The 21,713-nt window shown below is 41.6% G+C and overlaps 1 protein-coding gene across 1 annotated transcript in view; it reads right to left on the reverse strand.

Annotated features, from left to right (window-relative positions):
- Positions 1-21,713, reverse strand: part of CROT (carnitine O-octanoyltransferase) — a 40,000-nt gene that overhangs the window by 10,769 nt on the left and 7,518 nt on the right. The window contains exons 2-11 of the mRNA XM_029911006.1: positions 12,858-12,982; positions 8,591-8,772; positions 8,256-8,380; positions 5,724-5,832; positions 2,864-2,957; positions 2,647-2,772; positions 1,910-2,011; positions 1,158-1,241; positions 962-1,069; positions 559-689 (exon numbers count right to left, since the gene is read on the reverse strand). Coding sequence (XP_029766866.1) covers positions 559-689; positions 962-1,069; positions 1,158-1,241; positions 1,910-2,011; positions 2,647-2,772; positions 2,864-2,957; positions 5,724-5,832; positions 8,256-8,380; positions 8,591-8,772; positions 12,858-12,982 — 1,186 coding nt within the window. The remainder of the gene's footprint in view (positions 1-558; positions 690-961; positions 1,070-1,157; positions 1,242-1,909; positions 2,012-2,646; positions 2,773-2,863; positions 2,958-5,723; positions 5,833-8,255; positions 8,381-8,590; positions 8,773-12,857; positions 12,983-21,713) is intronic.

A 21,713-nucleotide genomic window follows, 5' to 3' on the forward strand; every position in this document is an offset into this window, starting at 1 on the left:
ATCTTTTACTGGACTAACTTCTCTGTTGGTGAGAGAGACAAGCTTTTGAGCTTACACAGACCTGAAGAAGAGTTATGTGAGTTAAAAAACTATGTGGGTTAAAAAACTTGTCTCTCTCACCAGTAGAAGTTGGTCCAATAAAAGATATTACTTCACCCACACTGTCTCTCAGTTAGTGAGGTAATATAGATCCTTGTGGGCCAAGTCCTTGCCTTATCATTTAACCAGTACTGTCCATGTGTATGTTTTATGGAATGTTAATAAAGTTCTGGCTGGCTGCCCTTCATCTTACAGTACCTGTAGTATAGCACCTACCACACTGTGACATAAAAGACTTGCTCCTGCACCTTTTGAAGTCAATGGCAGAAGTCCTGCTGACTTCAGTGGCAGAGGATCAGGTCCTGTATAACTAAATAAAACATTATGACATATTTATTCATTCTTCTATGACTGCAGCAAAATATAAAATGGAATGCAAAGCCCTTTGTATTTGCCCAGATTTGTCAGTTTGTTCAACTATACATTTAATTGCTAGCCTGGGTAATAAACTTTTCTTACTGTCCATGAAGTTTATAATAGGCCAGCTGGAGGCCAAGCTGAACAAATGTATCAGGATGAAGTCCCTTCTTCTTGGTCAGTGCTTTGCCAAAGGATGTAAAGGCATAATTCACTAGCTGCAAGTCAGATACCTGACAAATAAAGAATTTGTTACCATAGGAGAATTCAGCAACTGCTCTAATCACAACCTGCTTCAGTTCAAATATAATGAACTGTGCATTCACCTCACAAAACAATGGATCAGGTTTACCCCGGTGTAACTCCCCTGGCTTCAGTGGAGCTACCTCAGGATTGAATCTGTCCCAATGGTCTTTGTTCTCTGGCCTGGAGCGAGGCCAGCTACTAATGTTTAGAAAAAATGAAAGCCTCAGTGATCACTAACAAAGAGATAGAGAAACTTCACCTGCTGAGAATACCGTTCTTTAGCATGTTCAATGTCATTTAGCACATTCTGGTTCAACGTGAAAACAAGTTCTTCTGGCCAGGGGATGTCCCGCACTTTATCCGATCCCTGTTTTGTTTTTTAAATAAAAGAGGAATCAATATCCGTAAGAGAGGAAATGCTAATTAATAAGGACGGAAACTTAATGGATACATACCTTCCACCTTCCCTCACTTTCAATAATCTTCTGATCAATATAAGAGCACAGGACTACCAAAGCCATGGCATCACAAGGAGAATGCTAGAACACACGAGACAATATACCATGATGGTTGCACAGCTAAAAGTTGATCAAGCCTCCTTATTTCCACCCCCATTCCTTCTTAATTATGCTGAAGGTTTTCCTGTGATGTGTAGAATTCTTTAGGAGATTACACTTCTAGCCTTTCTACCTGTACAGATAGAGCCCCATACAGTATTTATCTACTCTCTTGTTAGCTCTGCAGCCAGGTAGACAGGCAAAATATGGCACCAGGATGAGGCACAGATCTGGGCAGAAACAATGTCTTCCTATGTGAGAGAGCAGTGCTTAGCATGTTTTGGGCACTACTGTGATACAAGCAAATAATAAAGCTACTAACTTACAATTTTTTTTGCATGATATTCCCCTTCTCTTTGAACTCCCTATTGATCAAATTCAAGAAACTCCCTCATTAAAATATTTCTGAAAGTAAAATTTAGACTTCTAAATCTTTTTAGTCAACACATGCACTGCATAATCTCCCCTTTAGAAATGTACAGCACCTGTCCTAGGATATTTGCCAGATAAGGTACCCTATATGTGAAAATGCACTAAAAGAAAAACAAGTTTAAAACGGTAAAAAAAAATATTCCATTGTGGAAGGGGAAAAACTGACAAAGGAGCCCACTGTAAATATGCTAGGAAAAAGGGAATCGTATTTTACTTACATCACAGTTTGAACCAAATGTCCCATTGGAAAACAGTATGCAGTTGTAGGATTTGTCTCCCCAGCGTATGGTTGGATCTCCTGTTAGAGCCAACTTGGTGATCTAAATCAAGAATTAATATCATGGGGTTTAGAAATATCCAAATGTGCGCCAGAGTCCTGTCACATTACACTGGAAGTATTTGGATACTTTTTTAATGAGTACCAACCTCCGCACTCGAAAGCAGCTATGACTTACTGCACTGGACAAGACAAAGTCCCTGCCCTAATTAGATGACCCATGACTAAGAAGGCTCTCTGCATGAAAGCAGACATGCCAAACATGGAACAAATATATCCATCTGAAGAAAAACCATCTGTACAAGCCTGGTGTTTGGTGTTTAAAAATAAAAGGCCAGATCCTGGTGGTCAGGGCTTCTGTGGCTTGTGAAATTCAGGGGGGTGCAGAGGGGTGAGGGTAAATTTACACCACATTTACACCTCCAAGATCCTAGATGTGGCAGGCATTGGTCCAGTCCTGGCCATCAACAGGAGACAGTGAATCATGGCCATGCCCATTTTCCTATGCTAGAGGGGCCAGGTCACAATGGCGTTAGACCTGTTAGATTGCTAAGGGAATCTTCAGGCAGATGGTTAAGCTGCCTTTCCAGAATATTTTATACAAATAAATCACATACACAATGAGAGACAAAAGTTGGTTAAAAAGAGGAGCAAAATTATTTTGAAATCTGTAACTACCGGAGTATAATCCTCAGGGGTTCCATGGGGACTGGAATCATCCAGGGAGATCACAAACAAACTGCTCTGAATTTTTTCCAGTAGACATAAGTTCTTTGGATCGAGATTAGTTAAATATTCACGTGTCTAGAAGACAATGAAAAAGTGGTTAAATAATTGAAATGTTGCAAATCCAGTCAATCAACATTTTTCTGAAAGACCACTGAAATTTTCCAACCTCTGCCCATTGGGTTCTCTCCTCACTTGTTAAAGCCGCCAGCCCTGGTCCATCAGGTTCATTATGGCACCTCTTTTGGATGTAAGCAAGTTGCCTTTAAGAAGATTTTTAAAATTAGTAAAACAGAATGAAGACAGAAACTGGATTAAAATTGTTCACTTTAGTAGGCCAGTAGTCTGGTTAATATTTCTTATTCCATATCTAATCATCAGATTAAGTGAACTTTCAAGAAGTGTATCAACTCTGCTCAAGACACATGACCTTTTTAATCCGTGTCTGCACTGGGGATTTGCCCTGATTTCAGCCTCTGGGGACTGCTGCACCAAAGAAAACCACAACTTGCACCAGTGACACTTAATTCAGTTTCAAACATGGGACACCTCTAATGGTGCAAGTCACAATTTCCATATCCATACTAGGAGTTTGCACAGGTACAGTTATATAGGTGACTAGCTACCAATGGCTGAAATAAGGGCAAATCTCCAATCCACACAAGGCCTGAGAATCATAGGAGGGAATCATACTCCATCCCACCCAGCTGAGATTGTATTATGCACCAAATCTTAAACAATGTAACAATGTTTCTCTTCTTAACCTTTGCTTGCACCAGCACTTCCAAAAACGTTATTCAAAGCTTTGTACTCTGACAGTTTTACCTGTAAACGTGACTCTGCACATACTGTACTTGGTGTTCTCTGTCTACCTTGTTACCCCTTTTAAAAAACCTCTCTCTGAATTTTTAAGAATTCATATGCAGTTATTTGGCACTTCCACCTATTAAACACTAGTACTAATCAGAATTTAAACAACATTCATACAGATGTATTCATATATAGCAAGCGAGGCGAACCATATACACCACCCTCGAGATCAGGTTACCTGTAAAGCAGAACTGCAATAACCGTAGGTAGCAGCAGGTTTTTGTGCATCATGAATTAATTTGTGTCTGGCATTTCTTGTTAGAAACTTGTTTGATTTCTATTTGTTCCTTTCTTTGGTGTTTGCCTGATCCACCACAACTCTCAGTAAGTTGTTCCAATAGCTAATTACCCTCACTACTAAAAACTTGTGCCTTATTTCAAGTCTGACTTTGTCTAGCTTTAGCTTGCAGCCATTTGTCTCTAGACTGAAGAGGCCATTATCAATTGTTTGTTCTACATGTAGGTACTTATAGTCTGTGATCAAGTCCCCCTTCAACCTTCTCTTTGTTAAACTAAATAGATTGAGCTCTTGGAATCTACCCATGTAAGGCACGTTTTCCAATCTTTTAATCATTCTTGTGTCTCTTTACTGAACTCTCTTCAATTTATCATCGACATCCTTTTTGAACTGTGGACTCCAGAACTGGACACAGTATTCCAGCAGCAGTAGGACCAATGCCAAATACAGAGGTAATATAATCTCCCTATTCAGCATTTCCGTTTGTACATCCAAGGATCATATTAACCCTTTTGGCAACAGCATCACACTGGCAGCTCATATTCAACTGATTATCCACTGTGACCCCCAAGTTTTTTCATAGTCACAGAGTCCCTCATCCTGTAAATATGGTCTCTATACTTTGTTCCTAGAAACAGAATTTTAAATTTGGCCAGTAATGACTTGGATAAGGACCAGGAATGGCTTGGATTGACTTGAGAGGAGTTACTCTAGATCTACACCAGCAGAATTTGGCCCGTAGGGTAAACCAGCATGTGCACAGTCTAATAATATTACCAGTCTGGAAAGTTAGCATCTTCACCTATTTTTCAGATTACTCAAAACACTTCTGGGAAGTGTATAATGATTATATTAGTGATAATCATTAATAATTATTGAGGAAATTCAGAAATTTCATGTGCTAAGAGGAAGTATACATATGGCAGCTCCTTGGAGAGAGAGCATCTGTTGTGACAATGAACACCTAGCAGTGTGCTCTAACACTGAGGTCTACAATATAGAGGGCCATATTCTCTCTGTCTCTCTCCACCCCTCTTCCCACTCCTTTGCACTCCCTTAGTGGCACAAAAGTCCAAAAAGCAGGTCAGACTTTCCAGGCCCTGGTGTAGGGGTGAGATATGTGGCTGGAGTGCCACTGTGTTCCAGTAATCCCCAGCTGGCAGAAAAGGCCCTTAAACGTGTTACCAGACAACACATGTTATGGCTCAATCCTGCCTCTGTGGAGCTCAGCAGCAGGAAATATGGCCAATATATCACTGCCAAAATGTGACTTCACATGCACAAGTTTGATTATGTTTAAAATGTGGTCAAGAGGGAGCAAAGGGGAAGTGTGGTGGTGGGTTTTGTTTGGTTGGCTTTTTGTTAATGATTATGATGACTATCTCATTGCTACATGGATTGGTTCTCAAAAAAAGATGTATCAGATAATCCTGATACAGTTTCATGCCATGAACCCCAACACGTAATTGATATTTGCTACCCAAACACCTTCATGGTATACTTTTAGCATCCTACATTTGCTTGTTGTTCCAGGCACCTTGCCATATTTTGCAGTGCTAAGTGCAGGTTCATGTTTCATGCCTATTACAAGCTTTCCTTCACTTTAAATGTATAAGCTGTTCAGCTAAAGTTACTTAGTCGCACAGACTATCAAAATACTATAATGGAGGGAAAATTCCAGTCCCTCCAAACTTCAACAGAAAATGTTTAAAGGGATTTGCTCGGCCTGAAAAATCACATTTTTATCTGAAAAACGGGCACCTACTACAGTTTACAAGTAACACAATGGGAGACCAGCATCCTGCCATGTTAAGCATTCCAATTTTGTACAGTCTGGACTTTCAGGGAGTACTGTTTTTTTGCAAATAAGGCCCAATGTATTTCACTGTGCAGCTCAATTAATATGAAGTAATTTAAAAACCTGAAAATCTCTGGAGGGCTCAGTATATGACCTTCATGTACAGCATCAAAAGCAAACACTCGACCTCGACACAGGACTATTAAGTGGGATGGGCATTCACCTTCACTCTCTGAAAGGAAGATAAAACAAACATGAGAACACAACACTTTTTGGATAAAGTTATAATGTGAATGAGAGAGAGGGGGGAGATAAGTTATAGACACACTTAAGTGACCAGGTACAAAAATGCACGTGTACAAATACAGCACATTATTTTGGCTTTAACATTTAAGACTTTGTACATTTAAAAACAGCAACCAAGACCAAACTCGTCATCTACTTTCACAGAGCAATTCTATGGGTTTTTTTCTGCAGTTTGGAAATAAGTCTCAAAGGCTGCATTTGCAAGATTAACTGACAGAATCCATAGATGCATGTAACCTTGATTATTATTAACCCCCACCAATGTTTACTGCCATGTTCATAACTTTAACAAATTTGTAAGTGGGGAGGCTATTCTTACATCAGGAAGCAGAAATGCGACATGGAAATTCACCCACATACTGATGAAAGAAAAGATGACACTGGGTGAAGTTTCAGAAGGTTGGCATAGAAAGTGGCTTCAAAGATAAGCAAAAACACTTGACAACACATTCTACAAATTTTTGTCTATGCAAATCAGGAGTTAATGCACAAATGGATCAGCTAGTACCCAATTTGCATATGCAAATCTGAGCATTTGTGCACTGATACACGAATGTTTAACATTATGGAGAGATGCAGTTGTTGCACTCACCACTGGAAGTCTTGCCCATAATTGCCTATACAATCTTATTAGTTATGCCACACACAAAAATGTATTACCATAAAGTTAAGGTTTGACCAAGTTCAAGAATGTTAAGACCAAAAAGACGTTAGGAATGCAAGGAACACAGAGCTAACATTGCACTTCTCAAAATAGGCCTCTACACAACCTGAACTCTGCCCCATAGCTCTGCCTTGAAAAAATGAGAAATGTATACTATATCCATAGAGCTCCATTTAACAAATGCCCATAAAAATGCCTTAATCTTATTCATATAGTAATTTTGTTGCTTTACGTCTTTCTTCATGATCATATTGTAACGTACACAACAAAATTTATAAGTTCCTGATTTAGATAAATAGCAAAATTAAGGAAATCATTCCCCCTTTGGAATGTCTCCACATGTAAATGTCATCTACAGAGAGCATGAAATTACAGCACTTACATGAAAAGAGCAAAAACTAGTGGGGTAACAAATTAGCACATGTATGAAAACTTACAAAAACAAGGTGCTGTCGTGAACATCTGAAATATACTACACGCCAAGAAGGGAGATAATAGGCTTTCATCTTCACAGGGACACAGCTGAGGTTCTTTGAGTGCTTTAAGAAATGCAACCATAATTCTGCATTCCCTGAGTTTCTATTGTTTGGATTTTCTTCTATGTTTTATTTTTAAACCAATGTTCTTGAAAGGTCATGCACCCTCAAACCCTTGTTATGTGCCTGCAACCTTAATTTTTCTTTAAAAATTAAAGAAATTCCCATACACAAGTTCATTACAGTCCTAACAAGGGATCGGGGAGGGAAGGAGAATAGGGAAGGCTTCCCATTTCCTCTTGACTTCCTGAGCTCTGGAGGAGAGGCACCTCACTAATCCACACCTCCTAAGGTCTATGGGGGGGTGGGGGGGCTCCACCTCTGAGAACCTTAGGAGATATACAGGAGTGTACTGAGGTAAGTGCATCAACATCTTGCTGAGCCTTATGAGATCTGTCAGGGAATCCCCAATCTTTACAAGGCTTGTTAGGTGCCACCTCCCGCCCCAGTCTTCCCATGGCTCTTATGCTTGTAGGTTCCACAAAAGCAGTAGGAGTTTAGCAGGATGGATTACGGGACCACTGGGGCAGGTAGACTTCTACAAAAGACAGAAGTGAGAGCTGGATGGGAAGCTGAGAATTGGGAGGAGGGGGAAACGTATCAGAACATATGGGGAGTATGTCCCTGAAAAGGGGACTATGGAGACAGGGATAGGGAGGGAATTACAACTCCATATTGTAATTTTACAATACACGGCATGCATATTTACTACTGGCATATGTAAGTGTGACTAAGCTGCAAACAAATAATTTGAAATAACCCCTTTCATTCAATAGCAAGAAGGAAGCACTAAATATTGTACCAAAAGGGGCATGAGGGCTAAAGTAAGTTAGTCCATTCCTGATGCTCTAACCCTTTATTTGTATCTGGCCTGATTCCTTTATATTGTCTGTATCCAACCCAATTATAAAGATAAATACCAGTTTAGAAGGTGCAACAGAGGCATCACCTCAGCTGTGGGCTGTACAGAATGCATAGACTAGCTACCCTATAACACCAATGTATAGCTAATCAAAATGCTCTTCAGCTACAGCAGGTTTTTAAAACAGACAAAAATATAGTGTTTGTTTCATGATTAACATGGCCACGCTTTAGTCCTGTAACATAAAATCAGTTGTCTGTTACCCTAGGAAAGTTGCATATGTTTACCAGTTCTAAAATAGTTGCCTAAAGAATCTCTAGTAATTCCTGGAATCTTGCAAGTGCAGAACAGCATTCGGAATTGGTTCATGTCCAGAGGCATATTTCCATGTCTATGCACAACCAATTTTTCCCTGCAGTAAACAGAATATACAAAAGCATAAGTTCCGATTAACTTTTAAGCATGAGGTGAAAAATACATCAATAAATAAAATATGGCAAAATTCATCCCTGAGTACAGTGGAGTTACACCAAGGAAGAACTTGTCCCATATTGTTCATGACTGTAAGCATGCACAGTACACTGATATTTAGAAGCAATTATATTTTTTTAAAATGTCTTACGTTCTTATTATTTCCCAGTATTTCAAGGTATGCCATATAGCTATGCATCCTCTTTCTATTTGAGTTCCTTCTTTTGGTGGCCAGTAGTGTTCAAGATAAGGGCCTGCGCCTCCAAAGTTATAATATATTTGTGTTGGTATGCGAGCATCAAGATAAGCCACATTCAGCCACCATTCTTCCAGCTGAAAAGGAACAGAGATTAGCATCACAATATATTTTAGGCATAGCTCTATAATAATCACTTGATTGTTCTATTGTACCTATCTAATTTTTTGTTACTTTTTAATACTCTGAAATAGTTCCTGAACTGTGAAAGGCAGACCAGTGATCCATGAAGCACTTACTGATAGTACTGAGACAGCTACATTACATTTTCAGGTGCTACATTAATTACTTTCTTAATATTAATTTTCTTTGTAACCAGTTGTAGCTGTTGACTGCTGCATTTGCCAGAGATTATTTTCTGATGAGATTACAAATTTAGCTGACAAAGCTAAGTGTTAATGTAATAGCCTTCTGTAAGATATCTGATTTGGTACTGCAAAATATTTTGATTAAAAACACTAGAATACAATATTAACATGGCACAAATTATATGGATTAAAACCTGGCTAACTGATAGGTCTCAAGAAAACCTAAAGACGAGCTTTGTGTAAGCTTGAAAGCTTGTCTCTCTCACCAACAGACATTGGTCAATAAAAGACATATTACCTAACCCACCTTTTCTATCTAGCTCTCAACATACAATTGTGAATGGGCAATAATCATTGAGCAAGTGTGTTTCTAGTGGGGTCCCTCAGGGATCAGTTCTTGGCTCTGCACCAGTGGTCCCGAAACAATGAGGTGCACCCCCTATGGGGGCACGGAGGAATGTTCAGCGGAGGCGCGGTGGGACCTAGGCCAGTCCCTACAGGGTGCGGGGAGGGAGAGCCACCCAGCCCTGCTCTGCTCCAGCCCTGGCCCCAACCGCAGCTCTGCTCCTGGCCCTGGCCTCAGCCCTAGCCCCCAGCCCGGGCATGGCCTCGGCCCCCAACCCTGGCCCCGGCCCAGCCGGGGCCTTGGCCCCTGGCCCTGCCCCAGCTGCAGCACCATCCATGGCCATGGCCTGGGCCTCCGGCCCCCGACTGCAGCTTCAGTCCCCGACAGGGGCTCCTGGGGGTCACAGGCAAATTACATTAGTGGCAAGGGGGGCATTATTTAAAAAGTTTGGGGACCACTGCTCTACACTATTTAACTTTTTTATCAATGACCAGGAAGAAAACAGTTTGCAGGGGGTATGGTAAATAATGCAGAGGGCAGGTCACTAATACAGAGCAATCTCGATCGCCTGGTAAGCTGGGCATGACTAAATAATATGCATTTTAATAAGGCCAAATATAAATTTATACCTCTAGGAACAAAGAATATAAGCTTTAGTTACAGGATGGGGGACTATATCCTGGGAAACACTGACTCTGAAAAAGACTTGTGGGTCACAGTGGATAATTAGCTGAACATGAGCTCCCAGTGTGATATTAAAGGGCTAATGCAATGGATGAATAAACAGGGGAACCCTGAGTAGGAGTAGGGAGAATGTATTACCTCTGTATTTGGCACAGGTACGACAGCTACTAGAATACCGTGTCCAGTTCTAGCGTTCATACTTCAAGAAGGATGCTGATAAATTGAAGAGGGCTCCAAGAAGAGCCACGAGATTAATTAAAGGACTGAAAGCATGCCCTATAGTCAAAGATTAAAGGAGCGCAATCTCTTTAGCTCAACAAAGAGAAGGTTAAGGGGGTAACAATCTATAAGTAGCTACACGGGGAACAAAAATTTGATAATGGACTTTTCAATCTAGCAGAGAAAGTTTAATCGAGTGGCCGAAAGATGAAGCTAGACCAGAGGTTCTCAAACTGGGGGATGGGCCCCCCTGGGGGGTGCAGAATGTATTCTGCTGGGGCATGAGAAGCTTTAGGGGGGGGGAATAAACTTAATGCGCACATTTTACCCACAGCAATGAATAACTAACAAAGCTGATTCCTACAGACCTCTGAGGTCCTCAGATGGCACTGTGCATTCTGACAGATTTCTGTTAAACTTGCATAGCATTATACAAAGTTGTTGTCGTCTGCACATTAATCCGTGTGGTGTGCACATTTAATTGTACGCATGGACCACAATTGCAGTTTTGCTTTTGCTTTTATTACAAATGTATCGTTGGCTCATTCGTGCAACAGAAAAAAAATAAGTGAAAAACATAGAAGCTGAAACTGATTCAAGTGAAGCACTGCAGCCACATATATCGGTATACAGTAGAACCTCAGAGTTACGAACACCAGATTTACAAACGGACTGGTTAACCACACACCTCATTTGGAACCGGAAGTACGCAATCAGGCAGCAGAGACACACAAAAAAATACTGTACAGTACTGTGTTAAATGTAAAATAAATAAATAAAGGGAAAGTTTAAAAAAAGATTTGACATGGTAAGGAAACTGTTTCTGTGCTTGTTTTATTTAAATTAAAATGGTTAAAAGCAGCATTTTTCTTCTGCATAGTAAAGTTTCAAAGCTATATTAAGTCAAGTTCAGTTGTAAACTTTTGAAAAAACAACCATAACGTTTTGTTCAGAGTTATGAACATTACAGAGTTACAAACAACCTCCATTCCTGAGGCATTCGTAATTCTGAGGTTCTACTGTATGTACTTGTGTGGCGGGGGGGAGGAGGGTGTAAACTACTACGGATACACAGGGGGGAGAGCGTGATCAAATACGTTTGAAAACCACTGAGCTAGACCAATTCAGACTGGAAATACAACACAGATTTTTAGCAATGGGGGTAACTAACAATTGGGACAACTTACCAAAAGTATGGATGGATTCTCCATCACTGGCATTTTTAAATCAAGACTTGATATTTTTCTAAAAGATATGATCTAGTTCAAACAGGATTTAATTCAGGGAAGTTCTATGGCTTGGGTTACACAGGAGGTCAGACTAGGTACCTTCTGGTTTTCTAATCTATGAATCATGAATAGGAGGAGAGGTGGGATTATTAGTGATGGGGGAAACGGTCCAAAATATAATTTCTCTGTTCAGAGTGTTCCACACTATGAAAATTCTTCAGAATACCTGCTCTGAGATAATGTAAGTATAGACATGTTGGGATTGATGACGGTCTCATGAATTCCAAAGAGTGTTTGAAATTTACTAGTAGTTCCTTTTTCTCTTTCTTTTTTGCAAGGCCACCTGACTGTCAGATTGCCATCACATGTATTACTGCTCTTCACAAAAAGAAAGAGACTAGAATGTATGCTCTCTGGGGCACAGACCATGGGTAAAATTTTCAAAAGTTTCTAAATGACTTAGGAGCCTAAATTCCTCTTTCAAACATGACTTAGACAATTAGGGGCCTAAGGGCTCATCTACACAGCAAGTTACTATGTGGCTAGCCAGGGTGTGAATCTACAGTGCTCCTGCTTGTCACATGCTCCAGGACTTTCATTGGAAAGTGTCCACACATGCTATTTCTGTGTGGAAAGGTGGTGCATTGTAGATTCACACCATGACTTGTCATGCAGTAACTGGCCATGTAAAGAAGCCTTAAGAATCATTGCCAGTCAATGGGACTTAGGATCCTCAGTCACCTGGCTGCTTTTGAAAATTTTACTCTGTGTTGTCTGATGTATTCTTCAGCGTCTAGCACATTTGGGCTTTTGAGCACTATCACAATACAAATACTGAGTCATCTTCAGCCTGTGCAATATGGCAGAATATGATACCTCAAGATAACTGAGTTAAATCTAAGTTCTTATTTGCTGTAATCTTATTTATGTGATTGTTTACTGAGCCAACCATAACAAAACGAGTAATAAAACTGGCCTCTAACAATTCATAAATATAAAAATGTTCAACAAAACACTCTATTTTCATAGATTCCTCCTCCTTTTCCAGTTTGTTTAGCTATTAAAATATGTAAAATATCTTTGCTCAGTCAATAAACACTAGTACTGGGTCTCATATGCAAAGGTTTGGCCTGACCCTGAAAACATTATTCTTGTAAATAACCCTATTCACATAATAAAGTTATGTAACAAGAATAAGGAAGGGTTGAGCCTAAAGCTCAGCACTTCACAAGATCAGGCCCTAACTATCTCACTTTCTGACTGTTCTCTGCAAAAATACTGATGTCTTATACTCCGAAAACTAGATGTATCAAGATGTATGAGAAACACATAGGAAATATTTTACAACCTTAAATAAATCATAATTCAAAACATACCCAATTCTTCTTCTCTTTAGCTCTTTCCAGTAACTTATGCTGCAACAGTTTTCCAATCCCATGTTCAAACTTTTTTACTATGTTCTCAGTTCTTTGATATTCTTCTTGATTTAGGAATGGTTTTACTATAAAAAAGGAAAATGTATATAAATACAGATCCATATCAACTCCCCACCATGCAGACCCTGAAGCTGACAGGCCCCAAGAGAAATTTTTAATATACATAAATACAGAGGTCTTTGTTGGAAGAAAAATATATTTTTAAAGGGCCAGAGTAAGTTCTAGGAAATCTTAATGTTAAAATACATTTAAAAAAATGTAAGTTAAATAAGACTATCACTCTTCTCAAATAAGAGTGGATACAAAAGGCCCACTATATCAAATAAGAGATTAAATCAAATCAGAGACTGAAAACAGAAATATTTAGGACCTAAGCTGGTAGATACTATGGAGTTCTGTGACTCTGCAGCTCCCATGAAACTCGTTCACTAATTAAACTTGTCTCTACTTTGTTTGTGGGCACAGTACCAGCCTAATACACTGGGTGAGGCCACACAGCTAAGAAACACACAGCTATCACATTACTGCATCAAACATAAGCTACTTGTCTTCACCTTCAAGGCCCTTCATGGTCTAGCCCAGTGGTGGGCTAGACGCGCAGCCCGTCAGGATAATCTGCTGGCCACTTCCCACAGCTCCCATTGGCCGGGAACGGCAAACCGCGGCCACTGGGAGCTGCGGACGGCCGTGCCTGCGGATGGTCAATGTAAACAAACTGTCTTGTGGCCCGCCAACGGATCACCCTGTGTAGCCTGCGGGCCGCAGGTTGCCCACCACTGGTCTAGCCCCAACCAACCTGTCATCTCTATTCACTTTCTAGATAGATACTTACCTCCAATTGGGCACTGATGCCAACCTCCATTGCCCCCTTGTTAAACTTTCAAACAAGCACCTTAGTGCTTTCTCCACTGCTGCCCCTCATGCTTGGGAGAAGCGCCCTGTAAACATCTGCAAAGTTACCTCATTATCCTGCTTCAAATTCCTCCTTCAAACTCTCCTTTGCCATGATGCCTACAAAAATTTGATAACAGGTGTGCTGAGACCACTGCCTATCATGCTGACCAATACCGTCTCATTGTTTTCCTGTACTCCTCCATCTGTATTGTATCATCTGTTGGATATTATACTCAGGCTGGAAAGCTCTCTGGGGCAAGGACCATCTTTTTTGTTCATACTCTCTTAGCAGCCATAGGTAGGCTTTATAATTAATCAAATTAGATAACCTCTTTAGGTTCCTGATAGACTCCTTCTCATCACAAAACCTCCTTGGTTAAAATCTAGGGGCCTGATTCTCCAATGTTTTACACCTTTTGTAGCCATTTACACCTGAGGGAAGTGAGTACAAAGTGGATGTCCAACTCTGCTATCCTGATTTAGTAGATCAATACTTCTGAAATACTTTGGGCAAGGCTGCTGCTTTTGTAAGTAAGATCCCTATATTACCCTTGAGATTGCATGACCATTTATATTGGCTAATACCCTTCCAAGTTTACTTGTATGTTCATAAGACATGTTTAATGAAAATATAGCTATAATGGTCGGGTCCACTATATTTTTCTGGCATTCTTTTTCAGTTTTGTATAATTTAGTCTCCATTTTATTTTATTTTTTTGGTGCTTTCAAAATTTCAATGTGTGTGTGGAAAGATTATTATGTCTTCATATAAAACTTTTTATATTTCTGTTTTGTAGGCTTTTCACCCCAGAGGTGTAACACCCTCACTTATATTTTATACAATATATTCCTTTATCTGGTTTGTCATTTGGCAAACATAGTGCTCATGCTTCATAGTCTCACATACAAGTTATTCTAGAGCACAGAACAGTGGTGTATGGTCTGCTGACACTTATCTATTTGTGTGATTAGACTGAATTTTCTACTATGTTCCTAGCAGCAGGGAAAAAAGGCCAATCCTTATGTGGGAGTAGAAGGCAGGATTTTGGTCTAATGGAGTCTTTCTCCAAACATCTATCCATATGGGTTGCTGAATCATATTTCTCAATCATCATATTTTGGGTATCTTGGAATTTGCGCTGGGTAGCATGGGATCTGACAGATTTCCAATGTAACAACTGATCTCTCCTTAGTAATTATCCCTACGTCTAAGAAGGTGATTTTTCACTAATGCAGCATGGACAAAGTTTTTCAGAGAAACTAGATGTTCTACACTACACAAGCCTTGGGTATCCCATTTGGCTAACCATGAGCCTGTGCTGTTGTGTGTATGTATATACTTCTTATGGGGTTGCCAAAGTAACTTCTTGTTTAGAAAGGCTATGTCTACACTACAGACCTCATGTAGCCACTCTATGCCAGCAGGAGAAACCACCCCCAATGAGCGGCGGTGGCTATGTCGGCAGAAGAGTGTCTCCTGCCTACATAGCGCTGTCCACACCAGCGCTTCTGTCGGTGAAATTTATGTCCGTCAGGGAGGTATTTTTTCACATCCGTGACCAACAAAAGTTTTACTGACAAAAGTGCTAGTGTAGACATAGCCTGAGATTAAAGCTCCTTTTTTCCTCTCTGGTTTTGTGATTAATATACATAACACACACAGAAACATGGAATTTTTGCCCCCCCCTCCCCCCAAATCACTCTTACCTTTTATTTTATGACTATTTATGAACATATTTGAGTTTGATTCCTTGTATAGTCCAACACCACATTTTTTACACCAACATAATTTTGCTTAATAAAAACATCAGTGTGGCTTCAGATATTTTTTAAAGAAAGATGCATTCTTATTGGTTAATCTAACCATTAAACATGTTGCTTTACAAGTAAATAGAGCCTTTACACTAGATTTGGTACATCCTTTTGCTACCTAGGAGGGTACACAATAACTATATACATTTACTGAAGTAAAGATATAGCTTAATATTTTCAGATTCTGATAAATTGTACGTTTTTAGTATGTTAGAAAATGGAAAATGAAAGATTACTTATTTACTAGATTACTTTTTGCTCATGATTTGTGTCAAGCTGCATTAAGATGGCAACTGGAATTTAATTAAACATGCAACACAGCATAAAATTTATTTTTATTAAACAAAACAAGCTCCTAATGCAGCACATGACCTGTTGTGTCATATTCATAAAGCTTGACCTCAAAAGTTAGATATTTTCCCCAATTTTTCTTTATATAGAAAAACAGCCTTTAACCTTGAGCCTTTAACGCAAAGTTTTTGATAGAGGCTTATGGATTCAGCGTATATTTTTTATTTAAAATGTTTTAAGAGATTATAAGTATCGTAGGCATTAACATTTTGTATTAAATTTAGATTTCATTTTAAACAGGTTTATTGTTAAAAATAAAAAAATAAATAAATAAAATAAAATGTAAGTATTTTTTTTTAATTATAATTTGTTTTATCTACCCTGCCTCCAGACCTGAAAGACAAGGCTGAGCTACAGTTGAGCTAAAGAGACAGGATTGCAAGCTGAGAGCTGTAACAGACACACACCTTGTGCGGCTCAAGCATAGAAAGGGACACTACACATACTGACCGAGACCAATGGTCTATACCTGCATGGAGTTCATTGCAGGATCAGGACCATAAGCTGCATCTTTCTCTCAAAGTCTTATCATACTAGATTGATAAATATACCTATGCTGTTTGACCTTTTGGGATTTCTGTGGGTGTGAGGGTAAATAGTTGAACTAACCTCATTAATAATGTTGAGACCTGTCAAGTTAAACTGCATATACAGTTCAAGAGCAAAAGTGTGCAAACTCTCGGAGAGAGCTTTAATTCATTCAGGTACAGTTTATTTATTAATTTGGAGAGGCAGATTTGATTTCCAAAATTCAGTTTTAGTATGCAATTCTTCTATGTTACAATTTATCCACAATCACAGCACATCTTTATTTTCTCCCTGTAGTGCAGTTCACTAGAATTAAAGTGGGGTTATTTTTGAGACACAAACAAATGTTTGAGACACTTCAATTTTTTTTTTAAACAATATACCCATTAATTTAGCACTCTGCATCAAAAAGAGTGACATAATAGCCTTAAACTTAAACCTTACGTAGGCCCAGCTACATCACTCACGGCTGTGAAAAATCACGCCCTACGTGATGTAGTTAAGCTGATCTAACCCCCTCTGTAGACTAAGCTAGGTTGATGAAAGAAATCTTCTGTCGACCTAATATCACCTCTCGATAGGGTAGATTTACTACAGTGAGAGGCAAAACCCTTCCTTTGCAGTAGTGTCTACCTACACTACAGTGGTGTAGCTGGAGCACTGCAGCTGTAGCATTTGTAGTACAGATATACCCTCAATTAACCGTAGCAACCGAGGGCTTGTCTTCATTGCAACAGTCAGCTTGAGTTAGTGTACTCAAGTTACTCCACTCAAGCTACTCTAGCTCAAGTGAAGGTGACCACACAGCAAAACAACATTTGAGCTACATAGAGTGATTTGATTAGTAGAATGATTGCAATAGCAGCTGACGAATTGTAACTTGAGCAGCAGCATTCCCACTGCTTTACAAGCTAGAGCATCAGTAGCACTATAACTTCAGCCCACCTTCTGAGAGTATGTTTATATTGCAATAAAACACTTGTGGCTGCCCCAAGTCAGCTGACTCAGGCTGGCGGGGCTATAAAATTTCAGTGTAGAGGTTTAGGCTCGAAGCCCAGGCTCTGGGACTCTGAAGGGGGAGGGTAAGCCTGAATCAGCTAACGGGCTAGCCACAGGTGCTTTATTGCAGTGTAGACATACCCTGTGAGTGTCTCTACACTGCATACTAAGCCCAGGCTCTGACTCAGGTTTGATCCCAAGCCCACTTCTATTCACACGCAAATCAATCTGGCTCAGGTCCTAGGACCCTTGCTAGAGAACTACGTCAGAGTCTGAGTCCTGCTGTGACTCAGGTCCAAGCCCTATCATTTTGTAGTGTGGATGTAGCTTAAGCCGCAGACCTGCGTCAGAAAGTCTGTGTAGTGCAGTCTGGATGTATCAGCATGGCTAAAAGACACAGGTCCAGCAATTGTAAAACCAGGGTTACAATGCAGTATGAACACTCAAGCACAAGTTTGGAAACAACGAGTCCACAAGCCTGGGTCCCACAGTCTCGGGTTTACAACGCAATGTAAACATACCCCAACAGGCTGGCAAGCTCAGGCTTAAAGCACTGCTTTAGTTGAGCTAGAAACTTGTGTGTTTATATGGATGGGAGTCAGGTTAGGGACAAAACTCATAGCTTGAGCTAACAATGCAGGAAAGACACACCCATAAGGGGCAAGATCCTGCAACCACAAAGCCAACTGGGACTTTTCCACTGATTTCAGTAGGAGCAGAATTGGATGCAAAGTGAGTTTGGGGATTTGGGCACAGATCCACAAAGATACATGGAGGCCTAAGTCTGAGTTTTAGGCACCACTGCAATCCACAAAACTCTTGTTCAGCTACTATCTAACCTTGCTCGGTGCCTACATTTCTGCCGTAAAAGTTCCCTATGTGCCTAAGTTCTGCCTCTGAGCACATACACTGCTGCCTCACTCTAGGCATGCAGATGCTTATCTCCTCCCAAAGCCTCAGTGCAATCTATGATCTGGGGGTGAGAGAGGCTTCAGCCTATCTCATCCGAGGGCCCCAATCCAGTAGGTGTGCTCAGAAGACGCCTACCAGATCAGGTCCCACTCCAAATCCAGCCACCAGAGGAGGTGGTGCCATCACCACCCACCTTACAACTTTTAGCCCACTGGATACAGTGTTCACCTGGGATGAGGGAGTCCCAGGTTCAACAGCCATCTCAGACAGAGAGAGAGAGAAAGAGGATTTGAACAAAGACCTCCCAAACTTCTCAGGAGAGTGTTCTAACCACTGGGCTATGGGATATTCTAATATAGGTTTCTCTCAATGTCTCCTATTGAAGCCACAAGTACTCCTGTTCTTTTTCCTATTGAAGCGGTTTCATTTTGGATAAATACTTAGAGTTAGGGAGGTGAGGGGGGAGAGAGAGAGAATGAATGACTCTATAGCCATGGTGGTTAGTGCAGCTGCTTGGGTGGTGGGAGACCCAGGGTCCACTCCAACTGCTCTCATTATTTTGCAGCTGTTCTACTGTATATAAATAATGAAAGAGTGAATGGAGCAGGGGAATTGGACTCTGGGTCCCCCTCCCCCCCCTACTCCAGGCTAGAATGTCATTCTCTCTCTCTCGCCCAGTGACTCTAATAATTTATCCAAAGTGGAACAGCTTCAACAGGAGACACTGAAGGAGACCCATACCAGTATATATCATAGCTAAGTGTGGGAGATCCCTGTTCAAATCCTTTCTCTCCATCAAGCAGAGGGGAAGCTGAACCACCTGTTTCTCCTACATCCTACTCTTCTCACAAGAAATGGCTTAGACTCTTAAGCCACCTGACTTGAAGAGAAGTGTTCCCAGCCATGGATTGCAAGCAGAGATTGTTACCTAAGTCCAAGCTGCAGAGAGTCACATATTTCCTGAGAGGGGAGGGGCATCTCCTGTTAGCTAGTTTTTGTGGATCCCATTCCAAGGTGTGTCTCTCTCTCAATTCATTTTATAGAAAGCCTAGCCACCTAACTCAGGCTCTGTGAATTGCACTGTAGTTCCTGTGATTTTTCTTAGGTATCTAAAAGTTAGGCTTTGCAATGCTTAGTGCCACAGTACTTGATCCCTCTGTGGATCTAGGAATTATGGCATAATGTTTGTTTCTAGCTGGGTAGGGCTGTCAGAGCCCCACCTCCAAGGCAGTTGCTCAAGTAAAGTTTTTCCATTACAGGTGGATTAGCAGGAGAAATTGCAGTAGTTGCAAAGAAAAATTCAGAAGTCTCAGAATTCTGGGTGTGATTTAAGGAAGGACAGAATTATTTAGAAAGAAACCACATATAGACAGCTCATTCCTATATCTGTGACCTGTTTACTATGCAGTAACTCCTCACTTAACATCATCCTGGGGGATGTTGCTTCGTTGCTGATTAATTACAGAATGTGCTCGTTTAAAGTTGCGCAATGCTCCCTTATAATGTTGTTTGGCAGCTGCCTGCTTTGTCCACCACTTGCAGAAAGAGCAGCCCGTTGGAGCTAGCTGATGGGGGCTTGAAATCAGGATGGACCAGCATCCCCCCAAATCAGCTCCCCGCTCCCCTAAGTTCCTTGTGTGGCAGCTGCCCAGCAGGCTATCAATTGCCGGGCAGTTTAGGTGTCCCTCCCACCACTACTATGTGCTGTTCCTGCCCTCTGCCTTGGAGCTGCTCCTGGGAGCCTCCTGCTTGCTCTGCGGGGGGCAGGGAGAAAAAAGGGGTGCTAATGTCAAAGTGTCCCTCTCCCCCTGCTCCTGTACCTCAACTCCACAGAGCGGGAAGGGGAGAGGGAGAGACAGGACAGGGCTCAGGAGGAGGGAGTTTGCTGGCAGCAGCTGCTGTCTCAACTTGCTGATCTTCTTAAAAAGGCAGTGTACTTAGAGTGGGGCCAGAGTATTTAAAGAGGCAATGCACGTCTCTCTCTCTCATACACATGGGGTGTGTGTGCGGCAGTAGCGTAGCTAGCGGGGTGCAGGGGAAGCAGCCGCTTCCCCTCAGCACGTTTTCCAAAAGCAGCACCTGCCGGGCCTGCGCTGGGGGCAGCATGAGTGAGGCTCAGCCAGCGACTCACGAGCCGGGGCCGGGATCAGTTGGGACAGGCGGCGGCGCAGGACGGAAGGTGAGCGGCGGGGGTCTGGTGCCTTGCCCTGGGGGATCCGGGCGAGGGGCTCCCCGGGGCTGGGCCCGCAGGGCAGGGGTGCAGGCCGCGCTGTCTGGACGGGGGGCCCTGGCGCGGCGCAGGAGCCTGGAGCCTGGGGCGGGAGGGACGGGACCCTGCGGGTGGGGCTGGGTGGCGCAGCCCGGCGGGCTGGGCAGGAGAGACTCTCCCGGGACCGCGGGGGTACGGGGGTATCCGCACCCCCGGGAAGCCCGCAGTAGTCCTGAGCCGGGCCCCAGGGTTAATCTGGGGGGGAAACGGGAGGAGCCAGGGGGGGCGTGGCCAGAGGAGGAGCCAAGGAGGGGTGCCTTTTTTATGTTTGCTCCCCCTACACTTAGAACCTGGCTACGCCACTGGTGTGCGTCTCTCTCACACACACACAGTGTGTGTGTCTGTCTCTCTCTGCCATTCAGGCTGCCTTGTAGAGTGTGAGGCTACATTCACTCATGTTAACTCTTGAGTGCTCAGCTGAGTGCTAGTTCATCATTAAGCAGTAAGGCATTCCCTGGGAAATATCCTACCCTCTTTCACCCTCTGACTTCACCACCTCAACCAAGCTTCATAATCATCATTGCTGTGTACAGTATTAAATTGTTTGTTTAAAACTTATACTCTGTGTGTGTGTGTGTGTATATATACACACACAGACTTTTGTCTGGCGAAAAAAAATTTCCGTGGAACCTAAACCCCTCCATTTACATTAATTCTTATGCGGAAATTGGATTCGCTTAACATCGTTTCGCTTAAAGTAGCATTTTTCAGGAACATAACTACAACGTTAAGCGAGGAGTTACTGTATAAGAGTCTGACAGAATAGAGGCCTATGATTTATGCATCAGCCAATTCCATCTGGCATAAAACAGAAGAAGAGCACATTCATATGTGTGTTCTCCCTGTCATCTTTTCCTTTGTGATATTTTGTTTACTAGATGGTAAATTCTTTAGGGCAGAAGCCTTGCCAAGTGAGATCTCAAAAGACTCAAGCAGACTTTTGGAGCTGTATAAATAACAGTAACAAAAAAATGTATTACAAATGTGAAAAGTGCCTTGAAATCTTTGTTTATATGGGGATGCTGGACAAA

Source organism: Terrapene carolina, unplaced genomic scaffold (genome assembly GCF_002925995.2).
Source record: "Terrapene carolina triunguis isolate 2854851 unplaced genomic scaffold, T_m_triunguis-2.0 Scaffold84, whole genome shotgun sequence".
NCBI lineage: Eukaryota > Metazoa > Chordata > Testudines > Emydidae > Terrapene > Terrapene triunguis.